General features: G+C 39.9%; 1 protein-coding gene across 5 annotated transcripts in view; it reads right to left on the reverse strand.

The window, feature by feature from the left end:
- The window catches only part of SORCS1 (sortilin related VPS10 domain containing receptor 1), a 590,775-nt gene that overhangs the window by 116,489 nt on the left and 457,309 nt on the right, over positions 1-16,977 (reverse strand). For all 5 annotated transcript variants that reach the window (XM_025396369.1, XM_025396367.1, XM_025396364.1 and 2 more), the window contains exon 9: positions 9,573-9,752. In XM_025396369.1, coding sequence (XP_025252154.1) covers positions 9,573-9,752 — 180 coding nt within the window. The remainder of the gene's footprint in view (positions 1-9,572; positions 9,753-16,977) is intronic.

Genomic DNA, 16,977 nt, shown 5'->3' on the forward strand with positions numbered 1-16,977 from the left:
TCAGACCTCGCCAAACGCCAAGCACTATGTCCAGTATTTTATTTATAAAACCTCTAATACTCACTACAAACCTGCACCTGCAGCTTTTACCCCAATTCTACAGATGAAGAAACTGAGATCACACAAAGTTGAGATTCACACCCAAATCTGCCTGACTTCAAATACAGCTTGAATCTGTCAATTCTAAGAGGTTGGGTTTCAATCGATAGAAGACACACATTTTTCCTTTGCTTTTGACAGTCAGACCTCATTAGTGTGTACCCGCTGATCTGGCATCTGGGATAATTTACAGTTGGGCCACATTTGTACTCTTTTGAAACAAGAAGTATGGTAAACAACTAAATGGTACAAATCAGTTGTGGAGAGGAATACTTTGAACTATTATATACAGGAAACACGGTGCATTCTGGGCAATCAATAGCACAGAACAATTTCTTGTGCATTGTCTAACCTCAACAAATGTGGAAGGCATAAACTCCAGGAGCACTCTACCTCCCAACAGCAGTGCGTTAATTACAAATAATATTTAGTAATTCACTGCACCAGCTCCGCAAGGGCTGCCCACCAGGGAACTCCATATTGGTTTTGCATATGTTCAAGAAGCTGTTACATACTTAAATATGAATATACTGCCAATTCTTTAAAAAATTAAATTACGTAAATCATAATTTCACAAAGTCATACTGGTCTTTCCTCTATACCATTCCCAGGAATGAGAAATGACCCTGTCTTAGCCATTCAACACTCAAGAGGGTGACAATAAGTGCAGAAGGAATAAAAATGTTACCTATTCCAGTAGTTTCGTTGCCCATTTTCCTTCCTGCCCTCTCCCTCTTCTGGCAAGGGTGCCAGCGCCGGGTTATGCATGTTTGGGAGCTGGTTCATTTGATTTGCAGAAGTGGCGACTTTATTGGCCCCCAACTGCTTGGCATTATCAAATGCCACTTGAGCAAAACGCTGTGCTTTGTAATTCATCTCTGGCAGCTTGGCCTTCAGGTTTATCTTGAGGAATAAAAACTTGGCAAAGTAAAGGGAATGTGTATCAACACAGGATAGAGCTGGAGAGGGTCTGCTTATCGCTTATTTTCCTCTTGCAGCCAAGGCACTTTATCCATTTAAGGTAGGATTTTTTTGTTTTGTTATTTTCTTTTGCTGCTTTGGCCTGGTCTGCAAAGGTAGTCAGCCCTAGTCTTAGGTTTTTGTGCTATTCACTGTTCCTTTCACTCTGAGCTTGAGAAATCCATCTTTCTGTGTGTCTCATGGAAACCCCTAGGCATGCACGAGCCACTTTCTTCCAGTGCTCTATTCTAAGGTCTCATCCTATGTTTCCTGGAACCTCTACCTTCTCACTGTAGGATTTCAGATATCAACGGGACTAATACCAAGCATGAGTGCCCCAAACGTGGAATGTGCGTGGGTGTACACGTGTGTACCTGCCTATGCATGTAGTATATGTCTCTCTCTGTGTGAGTGTAAGGTCTGAGGTTCCACTGAGGATGAGGGGGCATGTTTATGTTTCTAGATAACCTCTCTGTATCCACACTGCATGCATATTTATGGAATAGAGTGGAGCTGAGGGATGGGGTACGGTGGGGTAAAGCAGTATTTCCTGTGGAAGCCATGTCTTCCCATAGACACAGAATTTCTGATGACGAAACTCCCATGGGAATGGTACATCCCACTGTTGGAAGTCTGTCCTCCTTTGGGAGAAGAATTGTTGCCTTTACTGCCCGTCTGAATTCTGCATAAAGATCTTTAAGAATTCTGAGTGTGCTGGAAAGCTACTTTAGTCTTTGCTTCTCCTATAGAGAAATGTGCTACCAGATATCTCAAAAGTAATTAACAGTTATTTCTTATTTAATATAAGTCAAGATATCATTTTAATTAGACTTTAAATGTGAAGTGTTACAGCTCAAACCTTAAGTCTAACACAAAGTACATTGGTGCATTTCCTGTTGCCAACATGATGGTCTCAGAACACTTTCTTCCCTTCTCTTATCTGACTCTCTTTGTTCACAAAGGTTACCCCCAACTCCCTTGGACAACCTCCTGATGTGCCTCTACCTATTCATCCCTCAAGATTCAGCTCATAAACCTTTTCCAGAAACCAGAATCTCTTTTCATCCTGATTATCCCGACACTTATTCTCTGTTCTTTAATTTGTCTCTCATACAGATGGTACCTGTATCTTGGCTGTCAACAACTGTGGGATCTTCCTATGGGACTCAATCTTCCCGTAAACATCTCTAGTACTCCTTATACTCTTTATCATATATTAATTCCAATTTTGTCATCCCCTGTGACCTCTCACATTATGGTCTCCTACTCTAACACAACCTTCAGATTGTCATTCACTCTACCAAGCTACTCTTTAAAATTAGTAATAGTAAAGTAACTTTATACAAAGAACCCTGTTTTTTTGTTTGTTTGAAACAGGGTCTCTCCCTGGCACCTAAGCTGGAGAGCAGTGGTGTGACCACAGCTCACTGCAGCCACGACCTCCTGGGCTCAAGCGATCCTCCCACCTCAGCCTTCCAAGTAGCTGGGACAACAGTTGCACGCCACCATGCCCAGTTAATTTTGGGAGTTTTGTTTGTTTGTTTGTTTTGTTTTGTTTTGTTTTGGGTAGAGATAGGGTTTTATCACATTGCCCAGGCTGGTCTCAAACTCCTGGGCTCAAGCAAGCCACCTGCCTCGGCCTCCCAAAGTGCTGGGATTACAGGTGTGAGCCACCGCGCCAGCCCGTCTTTGTTCCTACTGAAATAGGCAGTGAGCGTTCTGCATTAGAAGGTGCGACACCCAAGCCTCTGGTAACCATGACCGGGGAGAAGATGCGAGGAGAAGAAACGGGGAGTGACTACTAATGGTTGTGGAGCTTCTGTACTGGATGATGAAAATGGCCTAAAATTGTGGTGGTGGCTGCACAGCTCTGTGAACATACTAGAAACCATTGGATTTTACATTTTAAGTGGATAAATTGTACGATATGTGAATTATATTTTAATAAAGCTGTTTTGGAGGAAAGATATCACAATAATGGCAACCCAAATGTATTGATTATTAAATTTCAGGTACCAGAGGTTGAACATCCCTAATCTAAAAATCCAAAATGCTCCAAAACTTAGAATGTTTTAGCACTGACATGATGCCGTAAGTGAAACATTCTACACCTAATCATATGTGATGGGTCACAGGCAAAACACAATCAAAACTCTAAAGAAAAGAAAAATATTTAAGGTGATGAATAATCTCAAGTACACTAATATGTTATTTACTAATTATATAAATTACATTATTATATATACCCTGAAAATGTGTGCCTATTATGTACCAATAAAACATAAAAAATAAATTTCTAGAATACAAAAACTTTCATGCACAAAATTATTAAACATATTATTTAAAATTAACTTCAGGCTATGTGATAAGGTGTGTATGAAACATAAATTAATCCTGTGTGTATACTTGGGTCCCAGTTCCAATATATCTCATTATAAATATGTGAATATTCCAAAATCCAAAAATATCTAAAATCTGAAACCCTATTGGTCCCAAGCATTTCAGATAAGGTATCCTCAACCTGTACATGAAAGGCTTTGCAAACAGGAACTTGTGAATATCTGCATGCATTAGAGTTCATATTATCCTCATTTACAGATAAGAAAACTGAAGTTCAGATGTGGCTAATCACTTGCCTAAGGTCATCCCCCTGGAGAATCTTAGATCTAGACTCCGAGTCAGTCTGTCTAACTACAGAGTCTATCTACACCCTTAGGCCTGTGGCTATACTGCCTCTTCAAACTTCTCCTTTTATCCTAGAGAAATATCGCCTGAGAGAAATATCGCATCAGAATGTTCTACTCAAATAAATTGTATTTTATTCAGTCATTAGTACATTTACTCTAGTCATTCAGTAAATATTTTCTGAGCATCTACTAAGTATCATACGATCTTCTAGGCACTTGCAGATATAATACGTAGAATATCTCAACAACTACATTTTTTGAGAGTTAGAATGTGCTAGGTGCTGGGAATTTCTCCCGTGTTTTTTAGGTTTACTTTCTGGATGGTTCTGTCCTGTTCTTAAGGGAATCAGGAATCTTCTTATAGACATCTCTAGTACTCCTTATACTCTTTATCATAAATTAATTCAAAGGAACTCATGTATTTGTGTAAGAAAACCCTTTGTAAGCTCCATGCAGAGGCTAAGTTGGGAAGACTCCTGTGCAGGTGTTTTTGCTTATTTCTGCCTTGAATGTTGACTAAAAGATGAATACTACCACCCTCTCAGTCTCAGATTTAAATTACAAATCCTAAGTGCCAAAATTTGAAAAAAAAAATTAAAAAGATGAAACAACAACTGTGGCAAGAAAGAGAACATATTCATGGCCACAATTTCTTTGGGCTTTGTGGATGGGATATTTTTCTCTTCTCAAGAGAGGATAGCAGGAAGGAGAGACATGAGGCCAGGGGTGCCTTCACAATCAGGGAAACCATTGGCCAAGAAAAACCTAAATGTTCTTTCCTTCTCTGTTGCCCCAACCAAAGAGCACTCTCCTCCTCAAACAGCACTCTCCTCCTCAAGAGACAGTAGCCTGAAATAATAGTACATTCTTTTATTTTATTATTATTATTATTACTATTATTATTATTATTTTTTGAGGAGGAGTCTCGCTCTGTCGCCCAGGCTGGCACCATCTCGGCTCACTGGAACCTCCACCTCAAGGGTTCAAGTGATTCTCCTGCCTCAGCCTCCCAAGTAGCTGGGACTTCACCACACTAAGCTAATTTCTGTATCTTTAGTAGAGACAGGGTTTTGCCGTGTTGACTAGGCTGGTCTCACACTCTTAGCCTCCGGTGATCCTTCTGCCTCCACCTCCTAAAGTGCTGCGATTACAGGCGTGAGCCACTCCACCTGGCCAATAGTACATTCAATATCCTGTAATAAACGTATCTTCAATAGGAGAGCATTTTTCTTCCCTACCTCCTAACCTAGATTGTAAGAGGCAGTCTTTCTCCAAGAAATCAAGGTGTATGCTATATTATTATAACCGTTGAGTTTTCTCTTTTAAAGAGAGGATACAGAAGACACTGTGTGTAACAGAACATGCCCTGGTCACTGGCTGTCCTTCATGACACCCACCAGGGCTCACTCATGTATGCACACATTCTTGTGTATTCTGAATTTGTCAGCCAAGTGGCTTCACTCCCAACACAACCCTTTGCACTCAGCTGGGGTGAACTGTCATTGTCTATTAAGCCAAAGTGCTCTTCATCATCATTAATTAATATTCCCTTCCCAAAGGAGAGAAGGTGTCATCCAAACCTGTCAGGCTCCCTCTCATCATCCACACTACACAAATACATCAGGCATCACTCTTCTCAGATACACTCAGCACATTTCTTTTGCTCTGGCCACCACCAGACATGCAGTCTTCTGTTCCCCAACCCACACGATGCCACTGGAACATTCATTCTATTCAGGTGTGATGGAGTTTTAGGACACTTGTTTCCAGGCTTTTCTTACACAAATACATCCACCCGACAAGACTGCGAGCCATGTGTCAATATGGCCTGAACTTAGCTGTAACTCAGCACTTGGTACTAAAGGCGCTGCATAGATAGGTCTCAGGCAATCAAACTTCTGATTCTCTTTACATTGACTTTCATCATTTTCTTCTTCCAGTCTTCTGTTTTCAACTGGTATGCAAAGTCTAACTCTATTTACCCTGCCCTTCTATGTTCTTCAGTCTTAATGCTCGTATCACAACCAAATACGAGCCCAGATGCGGATCCTTCAGGGAAAACATGACAGTCTATAGTTGAGAGTTTGCATACTCTAGGGTTTAGGTCCTAACTCTGCCACTTACCATCTTTGGGGGCTTGCAAAAGTTGCTGTATTCTCTCTGCCTGCATTTACTTATATTTGAAGTGAAAGTGACAACAGTTCCTACATCATAAAGTTAATGTATGCATTGAATGAGATCGTTACGGAAGGTTTTTTACACCATGCCTGGCACAAAGTGGCCCAAAATATTAGACATTATTAATATCAACAAAATCCATTTCTAGTATTTTTGCTCTGAGGCCAACTTTCTTGTCTCTTATTTCTTGGCTCTCTTGAATGGAGTCCAATTCACACTGATGGAAAATTCTGGTATTTCAATAACTAAACCATATAAGGCTGTACCCCCAACACTTTGTCTCTAGCATTTCTCTCTCTCATTCCATATACACATATAGTTCTAGGGTAGAGAACACAGAATCTGTATCCAGGTTCCAACATATGTGCAAACAAAATGCTTAATTTTAATGAGCACAGTGCTTCCTTCTGCATTTTTTACAAAGACCCATCAGCAGTGCACATCCGTGACGCACAGACCCATCTACATGTTTATACATTATACAGTTCACCTCTGCTAAAATAGCCTGAAGAGCTCACAAATGCAGGAATAGCACATAATTGGCATGCAAAAGCAAACAAAGAACAAAGGCCATCCTCCTCAGTCACCCCAAATGTGAGCAGACATGCACTCCATGTATGCTGTCTCTGTAACCCCCACCTCATGTGTTGCTCATCTTTGCTCCTTAGTAATTCATTTATGGATTTTCTTACTTCTCATTTATCTCTAAGCTCTCATCATTCATTACAATTCTACTGGGAAATTCATGCTGGATGGCTTTCAGCTTCCTGCTAGCCAGAACAATCAGATTTAAGGGAACATTTGTGCCAGGCTCCGTGTCAGCCAATATTCTTTCTATCTAGGTAATCAGCAGATACGGCACTGCCGTTCTGATCACATCAATTTCAATTCAAGTTGCCGTGAACTGTCAGGCTAATAAAACAAAGACTCCTCTCTCCCAGCCCCAGGATGCAGAGCACCTTTACACAATACAGTCATACCACTGCTCAAAATGATGATAATAAGAGCCAGCAGTTTCCCTACAGATAGTCAACTGCAAAAGAGGCACAAAGGGGAAGCACAAGATTAACAAAGCAATGTTTGGCATGTCCAGAGGTCGCCTTGTTTCCTCTTTTCATTCCATACCTGTTACTGATGTTTGAATTCAGAAAACTAGTCATGAAAAGAGTTGCAAATAACAAGACATTGCAAAGTCATTCCTGTCTAAACTTGTCATTTTTTCATCATCAAGGGACCAATTAAAATGGTTTTTATTTCTGGCAGCAAACAAAATTTATCCAGAGAATCAATTCCATATTGACTCAAAAAGAGGGAAGAGGATAATCAGGAAGGGGAAGATGGAACCTGAAAGTCAGAACATGTTTTTGGGAGATCAAGGATAGAATGAGGGCCAGGAAAGAAAACTGGGTGATTAAGCTTGGGCAGTTGCTTTGACTTCATGCCAGTGAATGCTCAGAGCATGCTCAGTGTTGAGTCAAGGCAAGAAAATGCATGACATTTCAACAAAACACACTTCAAGTTAAAATGTTTATAGTCTATTGTTTATAGTCTATTTACCAATGAAAAAGAAATGTGGTAATTTACACTTGTTTATAAGAAGACAACTACTGTAATCCCAGCACTTTGGGAGGCCAAGGCAGGCGGATCACAAGGTCAGGAGTTTGAGACCAGCCTGGCCAATATGGTGAAACCCTGTCTCTACTAAAAATACAAAAATTAGCTAGGCGTGGTGGTGGGAGTCCCAGCTACTCAGGAGGCTGAGGCAGGAGAATAGCTTGAACCCAGGAGGCAGAGGTTGCAGTGAGCCGAGATCGTGTCACTGTACTCCAGCCCGGGTGACAGAGCGAGACTCCATATCAAAAGAAAAGAAAAAAAAAGACAACTACTTGATATGAAGAATGTCATATGGCTGCACTAATTGCAATATGGGAAGATGTAGGAATCCGAAATAATAAAAATGTTTTGGGCATTTAAACAATGTGGGTAGATGTTAAGGCTAGGAGAGTAGAACACTGCAGTGGTGCTTGAACACACTGGAACATAATATTAATGATGCTATCTATAATTTGTTGAGCATTATTGTATTTTAAGCACTGTGCTCCGTGCTTTGAAAGGATTAATTCATTTAATCCTCAGAAAAATCACATCTAGTAGGTATCATATTTATCTCCATATTTTAAGCAAGGAAACTGTGGCTCAGAAGTTACTGGATTTGTCTCAAGAATACATAGAAGTGGCATTGCTAGGATTTAAGCTTAGGCAACCTAAATCCAAAATCTGTACTCTAAATTAAATTTTATTCAACATGAAGTTGAAACTAAATCATCACAATATGTAAATTTCTTCTAGAATACAGTTTGAGGTTGTCATACATGATACTGTATTTATCTGAAACATGGGCAGAAGAAGAAGTGGAAAACCTTGTGAAAGTATGAAAAAGTTTGCAGTAGAATTTTCTAAACATATACATATAAACTAGACCCTATGCTAGTCTGCCATAATTTCTATTACAAATACCTGGGCTCTAACTTTGGCATACAGTTTACTAATATGCTTTTATACATACATAAAAGTTTAGATACTAGAAAAAAATCACGAAGAACCTCTGAAGGAGGAGGAAGATAGAACACATTGAAAGGGATTACAATGACAGGTTAAAATTTCTTAAGTGAAGTTAGTTTCTTTCATACTAGATATATCCTTACTTCTTAGACAAACAACCTCTTGACTCACTGCGCTTATTCTTGACTAAATGATAGTGTCACTATGACTGTACATATCTGAATCCATTTTAGATTTTTTTTCAGAGAGAATATAGGTATATTGTTGCACTTCCCAAATTCTGAATGTTTTCAAATGGCTTATTATAACCTATTATAAATCTTTCGTAGTGCATGATAAGACTGACGAATGGATAAGATCCATCCCAAGGCAGCAGTTTTCTTTCTAGCTAACTGTGCCTTCAATGGCAATTAAAGCATTGGTATTTATCATGAAAGCTAACCAATCCAACATACATGATTTTCTTTTGAATCTTAGCCATCTTGAGAAACAAAGAGTCTGCTAAGCTCCGTTCTTGTTGTAGTAGTTGTTTATTTTATTTTTCTGGATTTAGGAGACAGACACCTGCTAATCTTATCTCACTCTCTGGCCCTGTGAGAAAAAGGCCATTAGCCAAGGGAGCTTATTTAACCAGAAAGGTCTTCAAGTCCAAATGAAGCGTCTTCTGACTGGATGCAGGAGACCTGATCCCCTTCATTCTTTCTTCTGAGAGACAAGGGAGTGCCATCCACCATCCCTTTACTCACGGCCCTGTCTGCCTTTCAAAACTATGTCCAAACATCGCATGCAGGCCACTCTCGTCAAACCCTGTAATTGGCTGCCTCCCCAGACATTCCGCAAGTCCGCTAAGCCTTCATGTCCTGTGGAGTTTGTCAAAAAAGAATCTCTCCCAGAATCCCTCCCAGAGATGTTCTGTGGATTGCAAATTAACTAATAAAAATGTTCTGCAAATCTCTCCATTTCCCAAGAGAAATGAGGCCACATAAGGAACTGTATTAAAATGACCAGGAAAAGAGTCCATGTGGGGCTTCCATCAGCCAGCTGGGCATTGCTGTGGCTTAGGACCACATATGCCTCGTGACATACCTCATAGAGGTCGATCATGATGTTGCCCTCAGGGCCTCTGCTGCTCTGGACATTCTCCAAGGCCAGGGTGAAGTAGACACCACGTGTGTCTGAGATGTAGAGGTTGTACGTGTCATTCTGGTTCCATTCTTGGACCGCTGCGAACACCTGATTCTCATCGGTGCTGATAACATGCATGTCCTGTGAAAAGACACAAGGTCGTGAAGAGGGAAGAAGAGTTTTACACGTTAACCTGGCAGGCATCCAAAGAGTGTGGCATCAAATGAGGAATACCAGAATGAGTACTTTAATAGAAGGTAGCTTCCTTTTGCATATATGAGAAATAATAATTAGTTAAGCATTAATCATATATTTCCTTTGTCACTTGTGGGGTTAGGCAATAAAGTCATTAAAAAATAGGATGGAGGGATGTTTGATAGATCAGTTTTAAATGCCTCATTACATAATTTGAAAAATACTTTCTTAAATATGTATGATTTGGAGAATCAAGCACCCTGATATTTTTGCCAAGCACAAATATGATACTTGCTCAGAAGGCATATATGGGGCAGACATGAGGAAAAGCTGGAGGGACAGAGAGAAAATAGACAAACCCTGCATCTCTCAGCATGGCTCATGGACCAGCAGCAAGGACATCACCTGTAAGCTTGTTAAACACATAGAACCTTGGGCCTCACCTGGTGAATGGAAATCTGCATTTTAGTAAGATTGCTAAATAATTACCATGCATATTAAAGTTTGAAAAGCACTGCCCTAAGGTTCAGCAACCCCCAGCCAGTCTCCTCTACCCTCCGCCCTAAGAAAATATTCACCAGGGAAACCCAAAGTACTAATCCTCATGTTAATGTGTTCAAAGACTTAGCTGCTTATCAAAACCTAAACTGAGAGGTTCTGCAGGAATCCTCCAGTGAAAAAGGGCAAAAGATAGTCTGCATAACTGACGATGTTTTCAGATCCTGGTGGTCCTGGAAGACAGAATTAAAGCAAAGGTAGCATGGAGGCAGTGAGCAAATGCCCCTGGGGTGGGAATTTCAAATTCTTTTCCCCCATTCGTAACTCTAGAGAAGAACAATGGAAGCTACCACAGTCCGAAGCTTGCTGACTCAGACCAAAGCCTGCTTTCTTCTTTAGGGGATGTCTGTTAACATGTTCTTGGCTGCATTTTACCCTTTGCCCAAGACAGTAGACATAAAACAACTTCCAAAAACCAAAAATTAAAGCTAAGTAACCAAAACAAAACAAACAAAAACAAAGATTGCATATAACCACAAAGGTAGAAGAACAACGTAGAACAATTCTTGTTTTTGGCATTGCTTAGTACTCTAATCTTTCCAGATGCACCATACTCTATTTTTGAAAAGCTTTAGGAGATCTGGCAATCTTCCTGTTAACAATTCCAGTGCAGGGAAATTCTACCTAACTACTAACCTAAATTTCTCATTGTCATATATGCCCATGTTCTCAATTAAGCAGCATTTCAGCTCTGACTCTGCTCTAGATGTTTAGCCACAAGATTCCCTCTCCTCTTTACCCTTTATCACAGTAAACTCGATCCCAGAGGGAGAAGTCCATATCCAAAGAGCTTTATATTCCTCACCTCTACTCAGGCTCAATATGACATACTCGAGTTTGGTAACATTTTTGTAGAAAGAACCCCAAGTGGAGAGGCCAAAAAATGAATCCTGCCCATTAATTTAATATGTGCTTCTATCCACTGAATGTCTATTTACATTTCTCCTGGTAATTACAGCTCTCTCTAGGTATCTGCAGGGGGATTGGTTCCACGACTGTCCTCAGATACCAAAATCCACAGAAGTTGAAATTTCTTATATAAAGTGGTATAAGATTTGCATGTAATCTATGCACATCCTCCTGTACACTTTAAATCATCCCTGGATTACTTACAATACCTAATACGATGTAAAGGCTATGTAAACAGTTGTATCATTTATTTAATTTGTATTACTTTTTATTACATATTTTTTAATATTTTCAATCTGATGCAGAACCTGAGGAGATGCAGGTACAACTGCACGGATTGATGTGTTTTGAAAAACAGCCGCATTCCTCTCAGGTATATTTCTATATTTCATCTAAACTTTTTTCTGCTTTCTTCTACCAGCAGCACAACAAATGAGCTTTTAGAACTGGCATTCAGAATATTCCATTTCTCTGGCAACAGCAACTGAATAGGTGATGGGCAGGTGACCCACATAAAGTCAATATGACATGTTTCTAGAATGACTGTGGAGTCATTAGGGAGAGACAAAATTAGTATCTCACTATTGGTTTGTAAGCAGTAAGAATAAAAGAGAAAATTCCACATCTGCTGGAGACATATCTTGGAGGTAAAGGATGAAACCAATCCTTATGAAAACAGGGTCAGAGGATGGAGAGAGATGGCCCAATCCTGTGACATTTTTTGATCCCTAAATGTGGACATTTAAGCAGCTGATCCCACTGCCAGACTTTTCAGTTAAAGAAGACAGTCTAGCAAAGTGACTGAAGAATGGACTTTCGAGTAAAACTACCTGAGTTCAGATCTTGGCTGTATAACTTAGCCACGTGAACTTGGACACTCTGTGTCTTATAATTTCAACCTGCAAAATAGAGACAAGGATAGTAGGTTCCCCATGGAGTGGTGAGGATGAAATCCATTAATAAGTGTTAAGCACTTCTAATAGTGTCTGGCACTTAGCATATGCTCTAGATATGTTAGCTACTCTCAGTTAAGTGAGCCCTTACATCCCTTTCGTTGATTAATCCAGGTTCATTTGGCCTTTCTGTTTACTGCAAATACTCAAGTCCTAACTACATACACGAGAAGAAGTGGTTCACCCAAGTGTCTTTGTTGTTGTTTAAAATAAAATTTAAAATTCTTTGAACTGGGAGAAGCTACACCCAAGTGTTTGGTTTCTTTCTAATGGAGAGAGTTGTCTGTGGAAATTAGCTCCAGAGCTGTTCCTGCATTGATGACCAAACCTTCCATGGCTCTCCATCCTATAGGGCAAAGACCTAAATCCTTACTTTGACATTGAGAAGCATCAAACAACTGTTCCCAATTCATCTTCCCTTCCTTGTCAGTAAGATGCAGCATAATCCCTGAAGCCAAGTTAAAATATTTCAACAATAACCTGACCGCATAGCTAATTCCCACTTCTGTGATTTACAGTGAATTTCTGCACTGGTGAACCTCTGAGTCTCACAATAGATATTTGATTAAATAATCCTATGCTGGAAGAGTAAAGTGCATCACCTGTACTGGTCACTTCTCCCAAGCCTTTATTTTGTAGATTTGGAAAGGAAAACACAGATGCACCAAATATTGTGGTCTAGGTCACTTAGAGAACTAATCACACAATGATAACAGATTAAAATGACCATCTCTAGATATGGGCTGAGTTCCAATCCTTCCTTTGTTTCATATAATTATGTTGAACAGCCATTTTCAAATGATATTGGTCTTAAACATTTTAATTGAAAAGTTTAAAATATTTATATAGCAACTTTTTTCTCCTTCCCTAAACCCTGTTTCTATTGGGAAAAATGTGCTTTTTCTCCCAATGTGGCACTTTATGTTGAATATTTAACCAAATCACAGAATTTGAGAGCAACTGTGATCTTACAGATTTTGTATTGAAGCATTTCTAAAGTCTGTTCCGTAGGACAACAATGTTGTAGGCCGGGCGCGGTGGCTCAAGCCTGTAATCCCAGCACTTTGGGAGGCCAAGACGGGCAGATCACGAGGTCAGGAGATCGAGACCACCATCCTGGCTAACACGGTGAAACCCCGTCTCTACTAAAACAATACAAAAAACTAGCCGGGCGAGGTGGCGAGCGCCTGTAGTCCCAGCTACTCAGGAGGCTGAGGCAGGAGAATGGCGTAAACCCGGGAGGCGGAGCTTGCAGTGAGCAGAGATCCGGCCACCGCACTCTAGCCTGGGTGACAGAGCGAGACTCCGTCTCAAAAAAAAAAAAACAAAAAAAAAACCAATGTTGTTAGGATTTTAAAAGACTTGAAGACTTGAAAATTTTCAAGTTTCAAGTTTGGAAAACTTGAAAAATGTTTTACCACTTTAAAACGGTAAAACATTTTAATTAACGGTGAATTAAAGAGCTTTCTTGCTCATTGGACATTCTAAACCTTCAACATACCAGCGAGCTACTGGTACTCTCTAGGCAAGAAACACAGAATGGAGTTTCTTTCTTTTTTCAGACATATTTGACCACACCGCCAAATTCTCAGGAAGGATTACTAAGGACATTTTATTCTAAGTAACACACATGAGAAAATATTGTTGTGAATCTAAGCTCCTTATTTAAAAAAAAAAAAAAATGAAGAAAAGAGGCATTGACAAACCAGCCCAAGGTTTCAAAGCAAGTTAGTGACAGATCTGGGTCCCTAATCCAGGTCTCCTGCTGCAAATAAAGCAGCCTTCACATCACCTGCATCTTGGTCCACATCGATCTTCCACCATGGAGACAACTAGATCCATACTAATAATAATATTACCTTGCTTTTATAGAGTATCTGTCCTCCAAAATGCTCAAAGCACTTTCGTATGTATTGCCTCATTTATCTCACTTGAGTAGCTCAGAATGGGTTCCGAGCAAGTTAAGGAAGACTGTCACTACGTTTGCCTGTCTGGAGGGCCACGTGCTCTTAACGGCAAAGGCAATATTAAAATCTCCCTACCGCCTATCATTCTTTACTATTATATTATTAAACATTTTTTTGAGCACAGCTCAGGGTGACTATGATCTTTCAGGAGCTGATACAATGGTAGTGGGTGATTAAAGAAAATTGAGCATAAAAGTGCTGGTTTGTCTCGATTCCTTTGGTCGGCATGAAGCGTTGTTCATTTCCAGTTGCACCAGCCCTGACTCTGACAGAAGGCCATGAAATACATGCACCTTTGTCGCAGACCACTCCACCCAAGCTGGGGTTTCTTTTCGAAGGTATAATGGGATTATAATAAAGAATCTCATTGCCTTAAATAATAAAAACCCACCTGGATCAAATAATACATTCGTTTGCTGTACTAGCTCCTATTTTTTCTGGTAACAAGCTAAATTAATCACTGCATTCTACCCTCAGAACCCAGATGAGACTGAGTAATGGAACATGATCTTCTGGGAGAACAGGAGGAAGAAGACAGACATAAATTTGGGTTCAAAGTAAAACGTTTTCCTTCCATATTGGCTAGATGCCACTGGGGGCAACTGTCAGCAATGATCTGTGAGATGGCTATGAACAAGTAATGCAAAGTATCTGTTTCCCCAACTTCCAGCAATGACTCTACAAACGTTTCTTTGATTTTAAAGTATGATTTCTGGGGCTCCTTAAGTCAATGGGATTTTCTTCTTAATGCCCCTGACAGTATATGGAATTTTGAGGAGGTGATGATGCTATGTTTTAATAACAGAAGCTATAAATTTACCTTCAAGGTAAGAAAGTATAATATAAAAAATACACTACCTTGAGAGTCAGGAGACTTGAGTTCTAGCCTCAGTTATGCTACAAATAGCATTTGATTTCGACCAAAATTTATGTCACTTAAAGAGTTTATACCCCGCTAGGTGCAGTGGCTCACACCTGTAATCCCAGCACTTTGGGAGGCTGAGGCAGGTGGATCATAAGGTCAGGAGTTCAAGACCAGCCGGATCAATATGGTGAAACCCTGTCTCTACTAAAAATACAAAAATTAGCCAGGCTTGGTGGCATGCGCCTGTAGTCCCAGCTACTCGGGAGGCTGAAGCAGGAGAATCGCTTGAGCCCAGGAGGCAGAGGTTGTAGTGAGCCAAGATTATGCCACTGCACTCCAGCCTGGGTGACACAGCGAGATTCCGTCTCAAAACAAACAAACAAACAAACAAAAAACAGTTTATTCCCAAGAGTGCACATAAGATGAGGATATGGTCTCCATTTCCACATCCCTCTTGAACAGCAGCAGCATGTCATTGCATTGAGGATAATTCTTTTTTTTAAGGTGCAAATCCTGCAAGTCAACTACTTCATTTATTAGTCAATCAAAGAAACAACAATTTATTTCAATGCTCAAGAGGAAAAGAAAAAAGAAAAACCCGGCACTGTTGTATTTATTGAGTTAACATGTTCATTTCTCTGACAAACCTTCCTAAGAGATTATCAGGGGTAATTTGAACAACACTCAGTTTTCCTTTTACATAGTGATGTTACCCAATTCTTATCTAAGGCACAACTTCAATGTTGTAAATTCGTGTTTTATTGGAAAAAAAAGAAAAACACTTAAGCCAAATCAAGAACAAGAACTTAAATGTATCCAGACACAGACATACATACAGTTCTGGATAATTACCACAGTCATCAATCTCTCAGCAGCTGAAAATAACAACTACAAGCATAGCTATAGTTCTTTGGAGTAAATAGTGCAACTCAATGTGTGTTATTACCTCTAATGGACTGAGGCTTACAGCCCACCTTTCACTATGTTAGGGTTAGGGTAGGGTGGTAGCCAAGAGAGAGAATTCAGCCTGGAGAAGCCAGAATAATCTGTCACCACTAGCTCTCCCGGGAGAGGAGGTCTGCTGTGCCCTTGTGTTATGTCTATTATATGACTTCCTGGGCAGCTGTCTGGTGTTGGTTCAAGTCAACATACTACAAAGTCATGGATGAAAATACAAGAGAAAGAGGCATGGAAACTCAATTAAAAAAAAAAAGTTATGTATGTTCTTTGTACAACCCAAAGTCTTCCAAGTTGAGCTAGAACTCTATTTAAACCTGCAGAGTCCCTTTCTTATAGCCACATACATCTCCCTTGCTCTAAGATTAAGGCACAATACATTTACAGTTCCTAGTCACTTCAAATAAATCACAATGGCAGCAAGATCGCAAACACACAGCTTTGAGCTCCCAAGTCAGTTTGACCTCCACTAGGTGGCGCTCCATATTAACGCAGTTCTTCAGCACCTTCTGGAAAGACAGCCTGGGGCTGTCAACAGTTGAGGGTCTTTAACTTTTGCTTGTCTCTGTCTTCCAAAGGGTATGCCTTTGGGAAAGTCTAAAAAATTAGCTGCGCCTCAGAACTCTAAAGACAACCAGTCACATAAGTTTACAGAGAGCTGATTGGCTGAGAGAGAAAGCAAAGGCTGGTGCCACGTCACAGCATCACCGCTCAGTAAACAACTGATAATCAAACCAGACAGAAATGGATTGCAGCTGTTGCACTGATACATAACACATCCAAAAAATATTTTCTGTCTTGTTAGAAAACCAATACATACGGCTTGAAAATCTTTACAATTATTATTGTAAAGATTTTATTAAATCAATTATTAAAATTATTTAAATTATTTCAAATCAATTATTAAAATTCTTATGAATGCTCCTATAGCAACAATCCCAGAGAGAGAGAGAGAAAAAAGA

The sequence above is a fragment of the Theropithecus gelada genome, chromosome 9 (assembly GCF_003255815.1).
Source record: "Theropithecus gelada isolate Dixy chromosome 9, Tgel_1.0, whole genome shotgun sequence".
Taxonomy (NCBI): domain Eukaryota; kingdom Metazoa; phylum Chordata; class Mammalia; order Primates; family Cercopithecidae; genus Theropithecus; species Theropithecus gelada.